The 19,875-nt window shown below is 48.9% G+C and overlaps 1 protein-coding gene across 2 annotated transcripts; it reads right to left on the bottom strand.

The window, feature by feature from the left end:
* Nucleotides 1-7,162: 7,162 nt before the first annotated feature.
* On the bottom strand, nucleotides 7,163-16,553 carry CHTOP (chromatin target of PRMT1). Of its 2 annotated transcripts, XM_066608839.1 has the most exons (6): nucleotides 16,386-16,542; nucleotides 15,115-15,195; nucleotides 14,299-14,449; nucleotides 8,140-8,323; nucleotides 7,920-8,051; nucleotides 7,163-7,790 (listed from the first exon to the last, which is right to left on the bottom strand). In XM_066608839.1, exons 2-6 carry the CDS (start codon nucleotides 15,180-15,182, stop codon nucleotides 7,588-7,590), a joined length of 738 nt encoding a protein of 245 aa, XP_066464936.1. In that variant the 5' UTR covers nucleotides 15,183-15,195; nucleotides 16,386-16,542; the 3' UTR covers nucleotides 7,163-7,587. The 2 variants fall into 2 exon arrangements, 1 of the variants encoding a protein (XP_066464936.1); XR_010793249.1 differs by lacking the exon at nucleotides 8,140-8,323 and having other exon boundaries at nucleotides 7,652-7,790; nucleotides 16,386-16,553.
* Nucleotides 16,554-19,875: the final 3,322 nt, after the last annotated feature.

Here is a 19,875-nt window from a genome sequence, read left to right as displayed (position 1 = left end):
TACCAAAATGCTAACATTTTTTTTTAGGTTTTCCCACTTTTCTGCAATAAAAACCCTTTTTTTTGGAAATCTTTTTTCTATTCTAAATTGCTGCATTCAAAGTCACGTAACTTTTTTATTTTTTGATGTACAGAGCTCTATGAGGGCTTATTTTTTGCGAGACGAGCTGTAGATTTTATTGGTACCATTTTAGCGTACATACGACTTTTTTGATCACTTTTATTGCGTTTTTAGTGAGGCAAAATGCTAAAAATGAGCATTTTGCCTCAGTTTTTTAGCTTTTTTTTTTAGCGTTTTTTCGGTGCACAGTCAAAAGCATGTGCAACTTATTGTACGCATCGTTACAGACGCGACAATACCAAATATGTGGGGTTTTATTTTTTTTTTACCTTTTTTTATGCTAATCTGAGAAAAAGCATAAATAATGGTTTTTTTACTCTTTTTTTTTTACATTTTTTTTTAATTCATTTTTTAAATCTTTCTTTTTTTTACACTGTTTGTGTCCCTCTGAGGGACTTTAATCACTGCCCTGATGATCGCTGTCATAAGGCATGGCAGAGCTACTGCTCTCCCGTGCCTTATCGCTCATACAGCGATCTCAGGCATAGGCAATACAGGACGCCAGTGTCTGGCGTCCTGTTGCCATGGTGACAGGCCGGGCTCTCGCGAGGACATCGCGAGTTCCGGCCGGAGACACAGAGGGAGCCGCGCTCCCGCTGTGAACTCTTCCCCTGCCGCGATCTACTTAGATCGCGGCAGGGAAGGGGTTAAAAGTGGCGGGCGCATCTCCGATGTCCCCCCGCTGCTGCAGCGAGACGCCGGCTGTGACTGACAGCCGGCTCCCGCTGCGGGATAGCGCTGGATCATATGTGATCCCGCGCTATCTCCAGGACGTAAGTTTACGCCCTGTTGCGGGAAGTACCCCGCTCCCAGGACGTAAACTTACGCCCTGCAGCGGGAATGGGTTAAAGGATGATCACTTTTGCATAATCCTAAAAATTTACCGTCAATACCCATAGCACACGCGGCTGATATGGAAAAGACAAATGGAAATATTAGAAAAAAAAATCCAGTATGAAAACTATAACTGGAATATCTGTGAGATGTGAAGGTCTTTGCTTTATCGTTTGGAATACTACTTGGGTCACTAAATTCTGCTGGTTCCTATGTAAACGGGACGGCAGGACAGGAAGCCTCACTATATGCAGAACCAATGGCAAAGTTGGGCCTCTCTTATTCCTGGACGAAAAAAATGTGTCATATCCCTTTAGTAAATCCTGAGAACATGTATTCACTTCTGCTGCATATAACACTGGGGTGATGGAATAAGTTGTAAAAACAATGGATAGAAATTCTGCAGCATTTCTGCATTTGAAATCTAAATTTCCCAAAGTTAGTGATACGAAACTGAAAGGAGTTCTTATGGGGCCACAAATAAGATCAGTGATGGAGGATGAAAAAAAAAAATCACTAACTGTTAAATCTATTGGAAAAAAGCTCTGATATGTCCTTCTTGAGTACCGGTGCCCAAAACTGTCCCCTATATTCCATGTGTGGGACCAGAGACTTGTAGATGGGAAGAACAATGTTCTAATTATGTTCCTCTAGACCACTTTTGAACCTGAGTTATACAGCTATTTTCCTTGAGGTCCTCCAGGGTAGCATCTCTTAGAAACCCTGCAAACATTTTACCCACAATAAGACTTAAAGGGGTTGTCCCGCGAAAGCAAGTGGGGTTATACACTTCTGTATGGCCATATTAATGCACTTTGTACAGAAGTTATTCACTTACCTGTTCCGTTGCTAGCGTCCTCGTCTCCATGGTGCGGTCTAATTTCAGCGTCTAATCTCCCGATTAGACGCGCTAGCGCAGTCCGGTCTTCTCCCTTCTGAATGGGGCCGCTCGTGCCGGAGAGCTGGTCCTCGTAGCTCCGCCCCGTCACGTGTGCCGATTCCAGCCAATCAGGAGGCTGGAATCGGCAATGGAACGCACAGAGCCCACAGTGCACCATGGGAGAAAACCTGCGGTCCACCGTGGGTGAAGATCCCGGCGGCCATCTTAGCAAGGTAAGTAAGAAGTCGCCGCAGCGCGGGGATTCGGGTAAGTACTATCCGTTTTGTTTTTTTTTTACCCCTGCATCGGGTTTGTCTCGCGCCGATTGAAAAAAAAGAAAAAAACCTGTTTCGGCGCGGGACAACCCCTTTAATCCTGTAGTCTCCACAGTCATATTTTTAATATCAGTACCACATTCACTATGCACCAATCCAGTGGAAAAGGTCACTACTGAGTCCTTACATATAACAAGGGTTTGTGTACCACATTACTTAATTCCCTTAGAGTCCGTGGGTGTATGCTATCGGAATCCAGCGATTTGTCTATTTTCAGCTTTTTAAGACCGTTCTTCCTGCGTAAAAGCCGATTTACAGAAAGTGACAGTTTGAGCGATCATCATTGTGCACTGCTGGCTGATCGTTAAATTCAGCCTAACCTAAAAATCGGGGAGAGCTGATAGCATTGTTTCCCACTGGAGAACAAAGGATGTGAGCGCAGATAAGAGGCCGCCAGCTATTTCCTGCATTCAGCTAAGGCTTCATTTGCACACTTAATTGCTCTTAGGTAGCTGAGTAGCTACCTAATAGTTTATTCAAAATGATTACTGAAACTGTCGTTTGAGCGATCATTGCTCTGTGTAAATGGGCCTTGAGACTGGTGACATTTAGTGGAGAGTTTACTTTATCACTCTGCATCTCATCTGACATTCATTTTTCCTCTGAATACACCGGAGAAAAAGCTAAAAGATTTGATTTCTCCCCCTCTACATTATTTTATTAAAGGGCCAGCACTTAAACTTTATAAATAGAAAAAAAGGTTAATACTGAAAGAACAGTTAAGGGTTAGTTTTACTCATCGGCAAGAAGTGTCTCCATCTTTGCTGCTTTTATCTAATTTTTACATAATTTAATTTTTTCTCTTATAGGTTTTAGTGCTGCTTCTTTCAGTTCAAACGCTTTCTTTGTGCTATTTCCCCCCTTTACATCTTTATTAAGCAGGTTTTCTCCTATTACGAACCCTGTTATTCCTGTAAGGTACGAACAGCTCCCAGTAAGTAATTAGGATGTTTTTAAATGTTTCCCCCTTATTAACCATACTCTTATCAATAAGGTTAAGGGCGTCACTGAGCTGATAGAACTTGGTCTTCCTAAGTTTTAGTATTTTCATAGCTCCCCTATAGAACTACCTCTTGAAGGACAAGTTGAATGTATTATATTATGGTCACTATTTCTCAGGCCCCCCCCCCCCCCCCCCACTTCCCCAATCAGCACCCCTGTTATTCTATCAGGTCTGTTGGTAAATATTAAATGCACAATGGCCGTCCCTCAAGTTGGGTGAGGTACCGTATTTTTCGTCTTATAAGACGCACCGGTCTATAAGACGCACCCCCGATTAGAGCCGGAAAATGGGTGAAAAAAAAAATTACTCACCCTCCCCCGGTGGGCGGCGGCGGGCGGGCGGCAGCATTCGGCGGTGGGCGGGCGGCAGCGGTGGCATTCAGCGCTGCAGGCTGTCGCTTCCTCCTGGTCCACAGGAGAGCATTACTTTCTGGACGCAGGGCTTAAAAATCCCCGCCTCCAGAAAGCTACTACTGTGATTGGCTAACACACCGTCAGCCAATCACAGCCATTCAATGACATCATTGAATGGCTGTGATTGGCTGAAGGCGGACGTGTGTTAGCCAATCACAGCCATTCAATGATGTCATTGAATGGCTGTGATTGGCTGACGGCGTGTGTTAGCCAACACAGTATTAGCTTTCTGGAGGCCGGGATTTCAAGCCCCGCTGGGGACCAGGAGGGAGCGACATCCTGTAGCAGCGCCGCAGAACACCGGGAGAGGTGAGTAATGATTTTTTTTGGCGAATTTTCGGCACATTCGCTTTATAAGACGCAGGAACTTTTCCCCCCCGCTTTGGAGGCGGAAAAAGTGCGTCTTATAGAGCGAAAAATACGGTAATTATATTCAGTATTTGACAGGAAGTTGTTACTTTTACGAGATCCACAGGTTTCGGCTTCCCAGTTTATATCCGGCTTGTTAAAGCCCCCATAATAATTAACTTATTGTGATTTGCTGCTTCAATAGATTTTTTTCAGTAGTTTATTATATTTGGAGTCTATAGAAAACCCCTATAGGATTTGATTGCTTCCCCCCCCCCCCATGTATTTCTACTCACAGGAGACTCAACATGTTCATCTCCTTCATATATCTTCACGTCATGTGGCCTTTAAACAGAATTTTGCATAAAGACAAGCCCCTCTCCCTTTCTGGTTTCTACAATCCTGTAAATTCCCCACCCAGTCACAGCTTTCATCCAACCAGGTCTCAGTTATTCCCACTAGTCATAGTAATATTGCCTGAAGAAAACTTCCAGTTCATCTGCCTCATTGGTCAGACTCCCAGCATTGGTCCCCATACAGTTTAGATTTTTTTTTTTTATATTAAGTGTATCCCTACTAACTGTTCTCTAGTTCTTATAGTACTAACTCCTACCGCTCCACACTTATTCACATTACTTAGGGCACCTACACAAAAGCGCAAAAAAAAAAAAAAAGCACGTGATTGAACAGTGAACGTTGCACTAAGTCACATCATCACGTGCAGATCCGCGCTTTTTATTGTACTTTTTGTGGGGCAGGAAACAAGGTCACATGTCCCAGACCATAATTTAAAAGTCTGTACAGGCCAATTACTGGCAGGTGTTTTTGATTCTCTGCAAAATTGCACAGTATACTGCACTCTATCTGGATACACATGTGCATTTGCACCCCCACCCCTCCCCCATAGATTTCAATGGTGTCATTGGTGCACCAAAATAGCGCACACTGCGTGCGAAAGCTAAAGTGAGAACCCATTGGAAATAGGTTCTTTTGTAGCAGATTGTGTGCACAAAACACGCTGGTGTGAAGCTGCCCTTAGTCCCAGCTCACTGCCTTCCCTGTATCTCTGGTTGGTCCCCCAGTCTAGATTAAACACTCCTCCAAACTTCCCGACAGCAAAGTCAGCCCAGTTCTCAAGAAACCCAAAGCCCTCCTTCAGCTCCCGCTGCCTTTCCCGTGTGGCTCGTGGTACAGGTAGTATTTCTTTGGGAGGTCCTGGCCACAAGCTTATATCCTAGTTCCCTGAAATAATTTATGAACCTTCCTCTAACTTTGTCATTGATACCAACGTGCACCATGACCGCTGGATACTCACCAGCCCCTCCCAGTAATCTGTCAACCCTATCAACAATGTCAAACTCAAGCGCCAGGAAGACACCACACCATTGGATCTCGGTCTTTGTGGCAGATTGCCCTAACTGTCCCCATAATAATTTGCATCCCCCACCCTAGGACTTGTTTAGAGCCTGCCCTTCGCTCCCTGTCCCCTTCTCACTGGGGCAGTCACCCCCCTGGCGATCAGAGGGCATTTCATGCTGCAGCGGCACTGGCTCTGTAATGGCAACCCCCTCATCTACCAACTTTACAGAGTTGTTAGGGTGTGCCAGTTCAGGACTAGCACCCCTGTATCTTTTCCCCAATACCCCTCCTCCCACACCCCCAAACTACCATCCACCCCATCTGGGCTTCCAAAAGTGCAACACACTCGCATCTCGTCCAGCAGTATGCACCCAACTGGTCAAGGACGGCATACATGGCACAAGATTTATATTTTAAAATAAATTCAAATAAGCGGTAATATACAAGTCACTGATCCCAAGTCACACACAAGAGATAATACACTTAAAGGAGATGTCCCGCGCCGAAACGGGTTTTTTTTTTTTAAACCCCCCCCCCCCGTTCGGCGCGAGACAACCCCGATGCAGGGGTTAAAAAAACCACTCGCACAGCGCTTACCTGAATCCCGGCGGTCCGGCGTCTTCATACTCACCTGCTGAAGATGGCCGCCGGGATCCTCTGTCTTCATGGACCGCAGGGCTTCTGTGCGGTCCATTGCCGATTCCAGCCTCCTGATTGGCTGGAATCGGCACGTGACGGGGCGGAGCTACACGGAGCCCCATAGAGAAGAGGAGAAGACCCGGACTGCGCAAGCGCGGCTAATTTGGCCATCGGAGGGCGAAAATTAGTCGGCACCATGGAGACGAGGACGCCAGCAACGGAGCAGGTAAGTATAAAACTTTTTATAACTTCTGTATGGCTCATAATTAATGCACAATGTACATTACAAAGTGCATTATTATGGCCATGCAGAAGTGTATAGACCCACTTGCTGCCTCGGGACAACCCCTTTAAGACATACAGCCACACGCTCCCTCGGATCGCACCCTCATTTAGGCTTTGATTTATATAGTACTTGTCTAACACTTCTGCTCCTCTGTTTGTTTTATTTGTCAACTAAAGTGTAAACTTCCAAAATGCTTAAACTAAACGTCAGTAACCATAGAAACATCTGACAAAATCTAAAACACTGAAGCAGCAAAGTTTGTGAAAAACAAAAATGTTTCAGTCTCAAAACTTTTGGCTACAACTATACATCAAGCCTCTTAGGCCGAATGCCCACGGACGGATTATGGCTGCAGAATTGGCGGTCAGACACCCGCCGCGAATTCCACAGCAATGTCCATCCATAGGCATGTAATGGTAAGTGATTCTCCCCTGCCCATGAGTGGAAAGCAACTGTGATTTTCCACTCACGGGGGAGAGTCACATAGCATGTGCTAATCTGTGCGTATTTACACACAGGAAGAAACAAAAAAACACCCTCACGGACGGCTTCTATTGCAGTCCATTGTCACGCGACACTTCCACTGTGAGCACTTGGGGAAGTATCCCATCAAATCGCGTCACAGCCCAGCGCTTATGTGTGCCGGCCGAGCAGTGGATCTGGAGATGAGTATGGCGTCTCTGGGGGTCGCCGGGTCAGATTCCGCTGTGACATTTTGCAGTCTGAATCCGACCTGGCCGTGGGCAGGAGGCCTTACCAATCAGAGCCCCAAGACACCATGTACTAGCTAGCTTACATGGTTTAGAATTTCCTTCTGGAGTAGACTGGTTGGGTTTATGTCCCTAGTCATGTTATTAGGCCTGATCAAAAGGTCATGTATTAACACTAGGAGGCACTGCATCCCCCCCATATTTATTGCCCCCGTCAGTAATGGGCAGGGTCTGGTTAACTTGGACTGTAAGTGTTTAATGATTGCTGCACAATAAACACACATGGCAGGTAATTCACCGGCAGACAGACAAGATTCCAGATGCTGCCAAGCTGTGGTGTCATGGAGACGCACGTATTAAATTAGGCACCCTGCAAAACGGCAGGAGTATTTGGCCAAATGTCACTAAAAACAAGAGGACGTGTGGAGCTCTGGTCGAAAAAACAGCAGAAAGCCGCTCTGGGATCTCCCGGTGAAGAGGAGTTGATGTGGCCGTCTCCATACATATCATAAAATACAACCGAAAGACCAAAGAGAAGAGTCCTAAGTATCAAAAAGTAAAAGGAGCTCTAAAACGAGGTGATGATCTGGTGCCGCCACAGCCGTCCGGTGCCTGTCAGACAGACGCTGGGAGAACGCAGTTCTATACATGAAAGCCATGTCAGTCATTGGATTCAGGGTCGGCCTGAGCCATGTAAGCGTCCAACTCGGCGTCCAGGTGACCTTTGGTCTTAGACATGTAGGCGTCCAGCTGGTTGTCAAGCTGCTCTCTGGTTAGTGTGGGCCGGGTTGCTCCTCTTCCTCTACCTCGACCTCTTCCTCTGCCAAAGCCTCCTCTTCCCCGAGCAATCACCCCTCCGCGGCCTGTGGAAACGTAGAGGAAGTTAAGGACACATTCAGGGTTGGTGACCTCATGACTAGTGCACATCTCTACCACCTCACATGCGGCAGAGATCTCCGGTAGGACCCCCTGACCACACACACATTACCAACCTCGTCCACCCATTCCTCCTCGGCCAAGTGCTCCCCCTCTCATGATGCCTCGGCCAGGGCCTCCACGACCTCGCATGCCTCCTCTCCTTAGCCCCATCCTGGTAGCACCACCCCGACCTCTCAAGTTTTGACCTAGAAGAAGATCAAAGAGTTATCAAATCAAACTTCAGGGATGGATGAAAAACAAGAGCAAATGAACAATGGAGAAAAGATGACCCACCTCGCATAACCATGGCGCCCCGCTGCATTCCTCTGCCTCCCCGGCCAACACGCATAATTCCCCGCTGCGACCCCCGGAGCCCCATTCCAGCTCCACGCATTCCACCGGCCCCTCGCTGAAGCCCTCCCACTGGTCTCCCTAACCGGGCCTGGATATTGCTCTTACCGAGTCGCTGCTTTAAGCTCTAGCGGGAGAAATTAGATAAGTTACAAAATATGGAACGAAAGGACAGAAAATGCAGCACAGTTACATTCGGGCCAGTTCACATTAAGGGGGGCCATCGGCCATAAATGCCACCCCTGGATGGGATCTGAATGGAAGCAATCTGTCAATGAAATTTGCCAAAACCAAGACCAACAGGATTTGTTTCCAGCATTTTATACCACCATGAACTTCCAAACGAGCCCTTTAAGTAATCACCATTTATGCAATGCTCAGTACACAAGTGTGGGCCCATGAAGGTGCAGGGAATTACACTCTGCTCATGGTAACCAGCTGTCCCATTTCGGTAACCAGGACCTCGTGTGAAGGGCTCATTCACATGGGCATATTTGTTCTGCGGATTGTGTACACAAAATGCAGTGCTGAACCCCCATTGATTAGCACCGGGGTATTCCGACGTGGGTACGCAGCAGGTCCTATTTTGCCGAAATAGCCCACTGAAGTCAAAGGGAACAGAGCTATCTGCAGCGAATACCCGATACATGTATATTAACTGTATTTGCTATTGAAGTCCACAAGCTGTGCTGAAATACACAGGAAATAGGAGAGCTTCATACTGAAAATACGCCCAGTTTTCATGGACTGAAATATGCATATCCCGTGTGAACGAGCCCTTCGTTCATCGAGGTCAAAGGTATAAGGCCTCATGTCCACGGGGAAAATCAGGCCCGCTACGGATTCTCCATGTAGAATCCGTAGCGGGTCCCTCCTGCCCCGCGGACATGAGGCATAAAAATAAGAATAAACTCACCTCTCGCCCGCTCCGGATCTTCCCTTCGCCACGGCTTCATCTTCTCTCAGTCGCGGCCGGATCTTCTTTCTTCGGCTCGGCGGATGCGCAGGGCACGTCGGTTGCGTGCCCCACGCATGCGCCGGCCCGTAGAAAAAAGATCCGGCCGCGACTGAGAGAAGATGAAGCCGCGGCGAAGGGAAGATCCGGAGCGGGTGAGTAAATTCCGATTTTGGTCTCCCGCAGATCCAGACGGCTTCCATAGGCTTCAATAGAATCCTGCGGGAGCCGTCCCCGCGGGAGACACGCACGAAAATGGAGCATGGTCCAGATTTTTGCATGCTCCGGTTTTTTTTAAAATCACTTTTATTGACCATCCGCGGGTGGTCAATGCATCCCTATGGGGTCCGGATCTGCGGGCAGAAGAGTTAAAATCCGCTGCGGATTTTAATTCTTCTTTTGCCCGTGGACATGAGGCCTAAAGGCAGAGAACTAACTCCCCGTCACAACCCTTTGGAGGGCATGGGCACACGGAGGAATGCACCATGGAGAAAGGTTTCACCTTTAAAATCTGCTTCCTTTTGCCGTGCGTTGTTACAGACCCGCAGGATCCGCCCGGGCAAAACCCACATGTGACGTTTCAATGTGGAAAACTTCTGCCAGTTTCTGCATGTGGATTCTGCCCATTGACATGGAAGAAATTAGTGTTCAGATCCATGCCAAAAAAACCCTGCAGATTTTGAGGCAGTCTGGCATGGAAAATTCCACCATGTGAACGTACCCTTCGTTTCCACATTGCTGTCAGTGACAGGGAGAGTGCCACATGCAGAGCCACGCAAAAAGCCACATTAAAATTTGCAAATTTGTTTTCTTTTTGGCCATGTGACCATAACCCAAGGCACGGTGTGGCGACAGACCGACCGGCCCCATGCGGCAGCAGTCATGCGTCAGGCAGGGTGCTACCACCGATCCGATATCACATCTCCAACATGATTCAATTCCGTTTTCTATACAGGCGAGTCACACGCTGTTCAATAAGTCATTTGAAAAGTTGCATCGCACTTGGGTGGATAAAATAACGTCACATCAACATGCAGATATTTTTATACAACTCCCAGATTGCAGGGTCGTGTCCCAGAAGAGTGAAGACCTCCATCCACCTTGAACCCCCAATTCCTCCTCACTACATGATCACTGTAAGGCCCAATGTCCACGAGCGGGACGGTGGAATCCGCACAGGACACCCGCATGGACGATCCGCAGTTCAAGCCGCCCATAGACAATCAAGGGCACCCGCAGCTAAAATTTAAGCATGTGGATTTGATTTGCAGACCTTTTGGTCCGGAAAACAAATTGCCGCACACTCCATTTTGCTGCAGGTCCCACATGGATGGCTTCCATTGAAATCAATGGAAGCCGTCCGATCTGCGGCCCGGCCACAGCTGACACTGAAGACGGGCCGCGGATCCCACAGGAAAGCAGATTAAAAAAAAAGAAAAAAATCCATTGCACATGTGGCTGCGCGCCTGCCCACCCACATCCGCAGTGGAGAAGATGGAAGACCCGCACAGCCACGTGGAGGATCCGGACGGGTAAGTAATGTCTTCTTGCTGTGGGCAGGGTGGGATTCTGCTGCGGGCTCCTGCCTGAGGAATCCGACCCGCAGGTGGACATGAGGCCCAAGATGTTTCAATGGCGGTCACACTTGCAGCTACAGGTCCAAAGGAAACAGCCGAGAGTGTGCTCAACCACTGCACCATTCGTAGTCCTTACTGCGGTCGTGTAGTGAGGGTGAACTAATGATCAGAAGGGATTCCAGCATTAGGGCTGCCAGCGATCAAAGGGCTTCTTTAAGACTGATATCAGATCGGCAAGGCTCCAACCCCCAGATCAGCTGATCTAAGGCAGGGCTGCGCCCCCTTTATGTGCGGTACTGGCCATGCCCGCTCCTGCAGTTCAGCACCATACAAGTGACAAGGTAGTCGCCACCAGCGGTGCGGAGCCTGGCGGATCAACCATCTGTTTGTGAGGATTTGAGGAGTCAGCCCTCACCGAAATATGGAAGACCCTTTTAACAAGTCCCAGGGAGAAGTGTCAGATACCAACGCACATGCCCACCATTACAGACGCCATCATGTGACATCCTTCTCAGAGACTGCTGTAGTCAGATGAGATGGAAGTTACTAGACTTCTATTATAGCGCAGGCATCACACTACGAGGAATGTGTGCCAAGTCTGCGCATGGCCAGAATATAGGCTGGTATCCTACAAGCCCATGCCCGCTTCTAGTCATAGGGCCCATCACACCACATTGCAGCCCCTGGAGAACAGAATACTTGTACAGCCAATCCGTTGCAGCAAAGCAGGCGCTGCGGCACGGATTCCCCAGCTGCAGCATGTCTATTTTCCCCCCCCCCGTGGCACCCGCGCGCCTCTCTATGGGAGCACCGGCCGCAACAAAAAAAAAAAAAAAAAAGACAAAACGCAAGCTTTCCGTTGGGATTCAGTCCTGTGTGAACCCAGCCTTACAGAGATGCGAGCACTTGCTTATTGATCGGGTAAAAGCCTCCAGGGGCTCAGAACTTTCTCTGTTCCCACCCAAAGCGGCTATCAGAGTTCTGCAGAGCATCTCACACCTCGGTCCGTTGCCCTCCGCAGTTACATCACAGCAGCAATATATGATGCAACCAGCGGTCAGCGAGGGCGCTCACACGGGGTCAGTGGAAGATCTGCACGTTGGCACAAATGTCATGATTTGCAAAGCAACCAATTGACACATTACAGAATTAAAGTTTGCAGCCTGCGTAGATTCTGGGTGGACAAAGTGTGACAACCTCACCCACATGGCAGACTATCCGTGCGGCCGTTCCTTACACCCCACATGAAGGCCTTAGGCCTCATGTCCACTTGAAAAATACAATCCGCCCAGAATCTGCCGCGGATTTGCTTTAAATGGTATTTTTTTGCATGCAGATATCCACACACATTGCTATCAATGTGATAGCAATGTTGCCGATCTGCGCAGAATGGAGCATGCCGCGTTTTTTCTCCGGCGCGTGAAAAGCGCAATTCTTTTAAAATGCCATCCGCGGGTGCAAAAATCAATTTAATGGACCGCGGATGGCCAATGATTCCCCATGGGCAAAATCCGCAATTCCATTTAGCTAGTGGACATGCAGCGGATTTTGCCCATAGGGAATCATTGGCCATCCGCGGTCCATTAAATTGATTTTTGCACCCGCGGATGGCATTTTAAAAGAATTGCGTTTCACGCGCGGGAGAAAAACGCGGCATGCTCCATTCTGCCACGGACTCCGCACGGATCGGCAACATTGCTATCACATTGATAGCAATGTGCGCGGATATCTGCATGCAAAAAAAATACCACTTAAAGCAAATCCACGCGGATTGTATTTTTCAAGTAGACACGAGGCCTGAGTCACTCTGCAGCGGTCTGGGAGTTTCTGCCGCCCCCTCAGTAACATCCTGGTTTAGATACGGAGGGTTGGCTGCATTTGTATCCAGCTGATATATAAAGTACATCAGCTGTTCCAATGTATCAGGCACACCGCAGTCCGTACTGCAGCCTCCGGGGGGCACTAGAACGCTCTCATTCACAGACAGCAAGCAGAATTTTCTTAGAAAACTTCTGCCCACAGAATGCGGAGTCAGAGGCACAAAGATGTGTGAAAAACAGTTGTGCAATATGAAAGGCTTACTTTTAAGTATTAGGCATTGTATTCAAAGCAACCTGCCAACATCGTAGAGGCCACCAGCGCCCCGCATCACACCGTCCCATCTTTGTTCACTCCCCTTCCTCTAGTCGCTGACGGCAGGGGTGAAATCCTGCGCTCGCACAGTGCGACATTCCCAAGCGCCCCCTTCTGGAGCACCCAGCACATACTGGTGCACGCATCACTGGAGGCAACTCCATGCGCACACCCGCCATCCGGGGCTGAGCGCTATACAGAGGAGGTCAGAGTGCTGCGGTGCGAGGCGGCCCACCTCTAGGACTTGGGCAGGGCATTCTGCATACAGGGCGCCGATGCTTACTAGTTACTTTTTACATTAGTACACTATAGTTTTCCTTTATACAGTTATGTGCATGTAGAGCATCATGTGCCGCCCGCTAGTTTTCCATATTCTGCCAGACTCCCTTTAATAAACAGTCATTAAAGGGGTTGTCTGACCTTTTACTACTGATGCCTTGTCCTCAGGAATAGTTGATCGTGGGGGGTTTCCATCCCTCGGGATCTCTGACATCAGCTGACAGCCCCGTCAACACTGCAACGACCCAGTCGGGTGCTACAGGCACGGGTCCACCAAAATCAGTGTGCGCAGTACAAAGACAGGCCACTGCAATATGGGCAGCAGTATCTGCTCCCAGGGATCAGCAGCGATCCTGAACAGCAGACCCCCACTGATCAACTATTGATGGTCTATGCTGAGGAGCGGTCATCAGTAGTAAGAAGTCTTCATCCCTCCCCACAGGATAGGGGGATAACTTACTGACCCGTGGGGCCCAACGTGTCCTGCAGTGGCGCTCACATGATTTTCAGTGTGACCGCCAGAGACATCAAGCACTCAACTACGTCCAGCCGTCCCGGAGGTCGCAGCACAACTGCAGGTTATCTCCTAGTCACAGGATCACTTGTTGATCGGCGGCGGTGGTCTGACCGCAGAGACACTGCCACTCCCGAGAACGAGTGCCCCGTGTTCTGCTGTGATTGGAGTGCTGGTGGAGCATGTGCGATCAGCGGGGCTGATGATCAATGCCAAGCGGGTCCAACTCCATTATCTTGGCTGTTCTACTGACCGTGAACCAGCAATCCAGTCTCCTCCGCAGTGAGGGGGACACAGAACCCCCTTTTTGAGACCAGTGGGGTCTCAGTCAGAGGAGAACTTGTAATTGTGGTACAACCCCTTTAATATCACTGAATCAGCGGTGCACATGTACAACCACAACTGCCTTCATTGCTGGACCCCAGTTCTCAGGAAGGGTCCCAGCGGTCGGACCGCACCGATTAGCTCACTATCCCTCATTCTCATTTGCAGAAACCCCCTTTAATCTCACTATGTAAGTATTCACCTCCATGGCACAAGCTTAGTCTAACCCGCTGGTGGAAACTCCTAGTCACAGCCACACCCCCTGAAGGCGGAGTCTCACCTGCTAACCACAGCCACACCCCCTGAAGGCAGAGTCTCACCTGCTTGAGCTTGAGAGCGGCTTGCACAGACGGCCTGTTCTCCATCTGCTGTGCCAGTCTTCTGTTCCTGGCACTGGCCAGGCTCTGCTGCTGCATGGTGGCACGGATATTCACTGGCATCGGGTGTTTGTTCTTCAGCATGTTAGTAAAGCTTCAAGGTCGAACAAAATGGGGGGAGGGTTTAAATAAGTTTCAACAGACACTAGTGCGTACCTCAAGGCCCCCCAGGAGTGGTCAGGACTGCTGGTGGAGGACCGCCGGCACGGATCTAATCCTCCGCAACTTCCACATATGCACAGCAATAAAAGAAGACCTACATTACAGCAGAGGAGAGGGGCCCCCGAGTGACAGAAGGGCGTGAAGACTTATGGAGGGGGGGAGACAGCACATGAGGGGGGGGGGGGAAGGTATGGACACTGACAGGAGGAGCAGGGGGAGGAACCAGAAAGGAGGGAGCGAGGAGGACACAGAGGAGCAGAGACAGCGAAGCAGACGCCTCTTACAAGACCCCCACAACACTGTTAGAGGGTCTTTGGGCAGGGAGGGTGACCCGCATCATGCCTCTTACAGCGCTGACCACACACACGGGTGTGCCAGGCTCGGACACGGCAGCGGGCGTCACGCAGCACAGGTAACATGCTACCAGGCTGCAGCCACAACCCACGTATGTACAGGTGGAGGCCGCCCGTCACTGTATTACCCCGCTGACACACTCCTTACACCGTGCAACATGGCTGCCCTCGTGTGTACGGGGTGCCGGCACACGGGGGCGCTCTACATTGGGGGTGTTACGCAGTGCAGATGATGCTTCCTCACCGCTCGTTCAGCGACAGCTTGGTGGTGCTCTTTAGTACTACTTTAGATGCTGACGGAGAGGCCATCATTACCGCAGACCACCTGTGGGGACAGAGAACAGGGTGAGGAGGGAACCGGCAGCCACAGTACAGCCCCCCACCACCCGTACATCCCCCAATACAGCCCCCCACCACCCGTACATCCCCCAATACAGCCCCCCACCACCCGTACATCCCCCAATACAGCCCCCCACCACCCGTACATCCCCCAATACAGCCCCCCACCACCCGTACATCCCCCAATACAGCCCCCCACCACCCGTACATCCCCCAATACAGCCCCCCACCACCCGTACATCCCCCAATACAGCCCCCCACCACCCGTACATCCCACCTGCAGCCACAATACCAACCACCCGCATCCCCCAATACAGCCTCCCACCACCCGTACATCCCCCAATACAGCCTCCCACCACCCATACATCCCTCCAGCAGCCCTCCAATACAGCCTCAATAACCACCCACCGCCCCCCAATACTGACCACCAGCCACCCCTCCCGATACCAACTACCCACAACCCCCAATACAGCCTCCTGCCACCCCCTACAGTACCAACAGCCACCCGCAACCCCCCACAACAGACCACCCCAACATCCTTCCGGCAGACCCCCAATTCCAACAGCCACCAGCCCCCCCCCCAATACCATCAACCACCCGCAGCCCTATATCCTTCCAGCAGCCCCCCCAATACCAACCACCCAACACAGCCTCCTGCCACGCCCTACAGCCCTCCAATGCCAACCACCACCAGCCACCCCTCCCGATACCAACTACCCACAACCCCCAATACAGCCTCCCGCCACCCCAACATCCCAGCCGCAGCCCAATACCAACTACTCGCAACCCCACAATACAGCCTCCTGCCACCCCCTACAGTACCAACAGCCACCCGCAACCCCCCACAACAGACCACCCCAACATCCTTCCAGCAGCCCCCCAATACCATCAACCACCCGCAGCCCCCAATACAGCTCACCACCACCCCTACATCCTTCCAGCAGCCCCCCAATACCGGCCGCCCCTTACAGCCCCCTGCAGCCCTTACTACAACCCCTCCAGCACCCACAGCCACAGCCGCCCTCCTACACTGAAGGGCCGTGCAGAGCGCAGCCAGGCAATCCTGAAGGAAACGGCGGCTCTACACCCGGCGGCCCAGGAGGCTCCGTCACGGGACTGCAGGCCTTATGGCGGGACTACAGCCAGCCGCAGAGGGGCGCCCCAGCACACACTTACTTGACGTCCTTCTATCCAACGCTGCGGCCTGCTGTGTAAGGAGCCGAGGAGTCTCAGGCGGACGGGGGCTGCTGGGTCACCTACACTGCACGACCCCGCACTACCGCCGACTACAAAATGGAGTCTACAGGAGAGCTCAGCTTCAAAATGGAGGCGTCTAAAGAACACGTCGCCGCATGACGTCACCGCGCACCCAGGACTCCGCCCACTCGCGCGGGAACCCTGTACAATCACCGTCCTACGGCCCTACTGTCTCCATGGAGACGGGGGAGGGCGGTCTTTCGCTGGGAAAGAATATGGGATGGCATAAATGTGACGCGAGTAGCGGCCATCTTGTGGTTGGCAGACATTCCTCTGATGGACGCAAAATGCCTCATGAGACAGATATTACAGCACTTACCTCACATCTACATATACATGACCACAGCATATACGTCATCCCACAGTATATATTACCTCACATATACATGACCACAGCATATACATCGTCCCATGGTATATATTACCTCACATATACATGACCACAGCATATACATCATCCCACAGTATATATTACCTCACATATACATATACATGACCACAGCATATACATCATCCCACAGTATATATTACCTCACATCTACATATACATGACCACAGCATATACGTCATCCCACAGTATATATTACCTCACATCTACATATACATGACCACAGCATATACATCGTCCCATGGTATATATAATCTACATATACATGACCACAGCATATACATCGTCCCATGGTATATATAATCTACATATACATGACCACAGCATATACATCATCCCACAGTATATATTACCTCACATCTACATATACATGACCACAGCATATACATCGTCCCATGGTATATATAATCTACATATACATGACCACAGCATATACGTCATCCCACAGTATATATTACCTCACATATACATGACCACAGCATATACATCGTCCCATGGTATATATTACCTCACATATACATGACCACAGCATATACATCATCCCACAGTATATATTACCTCACATATACATGACCACAGCATATACATCGTCCCATGGTATATATTACCTCACATATACATGACCACAGCATATACGTCATCCCACGGTATATATTACCTCACATCTACATATACATGACCACAGCATATACATCATCCCACAGTATATATTACCTCACATCTACATATACATGACCACAGCATATACGTCATCCCACAGTATATATTACCTCACATATACATGACCACAGCATATACATCATCCCACAGTATATATTACCTCACATATACATGACCACAGCATATACATCGTCCCATGGTATATATTACCTCACATATACATGACCACAGCATATACGTCATCCCACGGTATATATTACCTCACATCTACATATACATGACCACAGCATATACATCATCCCACGGTATATATTACCTCACATCTACATATACATGACCACAGCATATACGTCATCCCACAGTATATATTACCTCACATATACATGACCACAGCATATACGTCATCCCACAGTATATATTACCTCACATATACATGACCACAGCATATACATCATCCCACAGTATATATTACCTCACATATACATGACCACAGCATATACATCATCCCACAGTATATATTACCTCACATATACATGACCACAGCATATGCATCATCCCACAGTATATATTACCTCACATATACATATACATGACCACAGCATATACATCGTCCCACAGTATATATTACCTCACATCTACATATACATGACCACAGCATATACATCGTCCCACAGTATATATTACCTCACATATACAGGGTGGAGCGCGGTAATTTGCTAATTTGGGAGTGAAATAAAAAAATAATAAACTTGTAAAAACTTTATTTTATATTTTATTTACATTGAACAGTAGTGGAATTTACAAATTATTTGGTTTTAAATATTGTATCTGGCAAATGTTGCCCTTCGCTCTCCACACACTGCTGCATACGTTTTCGGAAGTTCTCATGCACTCTTTCAAGCATGTCGACTGGTATTCTGGCAATCTCAGCGTCAATATTGTTCCTTAGGTCTTCCAGGGTGTTGCTTTTTTGAGTTGCCGGTTGTGGCAGCGCTGTTGGTCGAAGAGAGGGGAGAGTGGGCGTTGCTTATAGTGGCTGACGGGAAGTTTGTCTGCAGCTGCTTTTCAGTTGCCATCATGCGGTGGACACGTGAGGAGCGTTCATTTTGTGTTGAAGCGTATTTTTCAAATAACCACTCGATCATTGCAATGCAACGTGCTTTTCATTTGCGATTCACGGTTCCCCCACGCGGACGTGTTCCTGGACGGCAATCAGTTGTAAATTGGGTAAATGCATTCAGACCAGCAGGGAATGTGTCATCTGTACGAAGAGGACCTGCGAGAAGTGTTACAACACCACAAAACATCGAACGCGTTAGAGCAGCAGTATTGCAATCTCCGAAACGCTCTGCTCGGAAGCAAGCACTTGCTCTTGGCATTGCAAGACGTTGTCTCCACCGGATTCTTCATAGTGAACTGAATTTTCACCCGTATAAAATGTGCGTGGTCCAACAATTGTCAGCGCGGGGTTATGTTACACGACGAACATCTTGTGAAGACATGCTTGCAGCCATACCTCGTGGCGCAATTGTGTTCTTTTCTGCTGAGGCACATTTTCACCTCAGTGGGTGTGTAAACAAACCAAACATGCGGTACTGGAGCGACCCCAGAGAAGTTCACCAGAGACCTCTGCATTCGGACCGCGTCACTGTGTGGTGCGCCTTATCACCAATAGGCATCAGTGGCCCTTACTTTTTTCCGGCAACTGTGAATTCCGAACGTTACCTAACTATGCTGCAGGATTTTTTCCAGCCAGCACTCGAGGCAATGCAATTAGAGGATACATGGTTTCAACAAGATGGTGCCACTGCACACACAGCGAGAGTTACCATGAATTTTTTGAGGCAAACGTTTCCTGAACGGCTTATCTCTCTGAGGGGTGATCTTAACTGGCCGGCACGCTCACCAGACTTAGCCCCATGCGATTTTTTCCTTTGGGGTTACCTGAAGTCTAAGGTGTATTGCAACTGTCCCAACACCCTGGAAGACCTAAGGAACAATATTGACGCTGAGATTGCCAGAATACCAGTCGACATGCTTGAAAGAGTGCATGAGAACTTCCGAAAACGTATGCAGCAGTGTGTGGAGAGCGAAGGGCAACATTTGCCAGATACAATATTTAAAACCAAATAATTTGTAAATTCCACTACTGTTCAATGTAAATAAAATATAAAATAAAGTTTTTACAAGTTCATTATTTTTTTATTTCACCCCCAAATTAGCAAATTACCGCGCTCCACCCTGTATTACTTCACATCTACATATACATGACCACAGCATATACATCATCCCACAGTATATATTACCTCACATATACATCATCCCACAGTATATATTACCTCACATCTACATATACATGAC

This window comes from Eleutherodactylus coqui, chromosome 6, assembly GCF_035609145.1.
Source record: "Eleutherodactylus coqui strain aEleCoq1 chromosome 6, aEleCoq1.hap1, whole genome shotgun sequence".
Classification (NCBI taxonomy): Eukaryota; Metazoa; Chordata; class Amphibia; order Anura; family Eleutherodactylidae; genus Eleutherodactylus; species Eleutherodactylus coqui.
This window is presented reverse-complemented; position numbering and strand designations above follow the sequence as displayed.

Bases quoted from the DNA above. Each gene is read 5' to 3' on its own strand.
- CHTOP (XM_066608839.1), bottom strand. From the start codon at position 15,182: ATGATGGCCTCTCCGTCAGCATCTAAAGTAGTACTAAAGAGCACCACC. The intron at 14,450-15,114 runs GTGAGGAAGCAT...TCGACCTTGAAG, and splicing joins AAGCTGTCGCTGAACGAGCG to CTTTACTAACATGCTGAAGA. The intron at 8,052-8,139 runs GTGGGTCATCTT...ATCTTCTTCTAG, and splicing joins GGGCGCCATGGTTATGCGAG to GTCAAAACTTGAGAGGTCGG.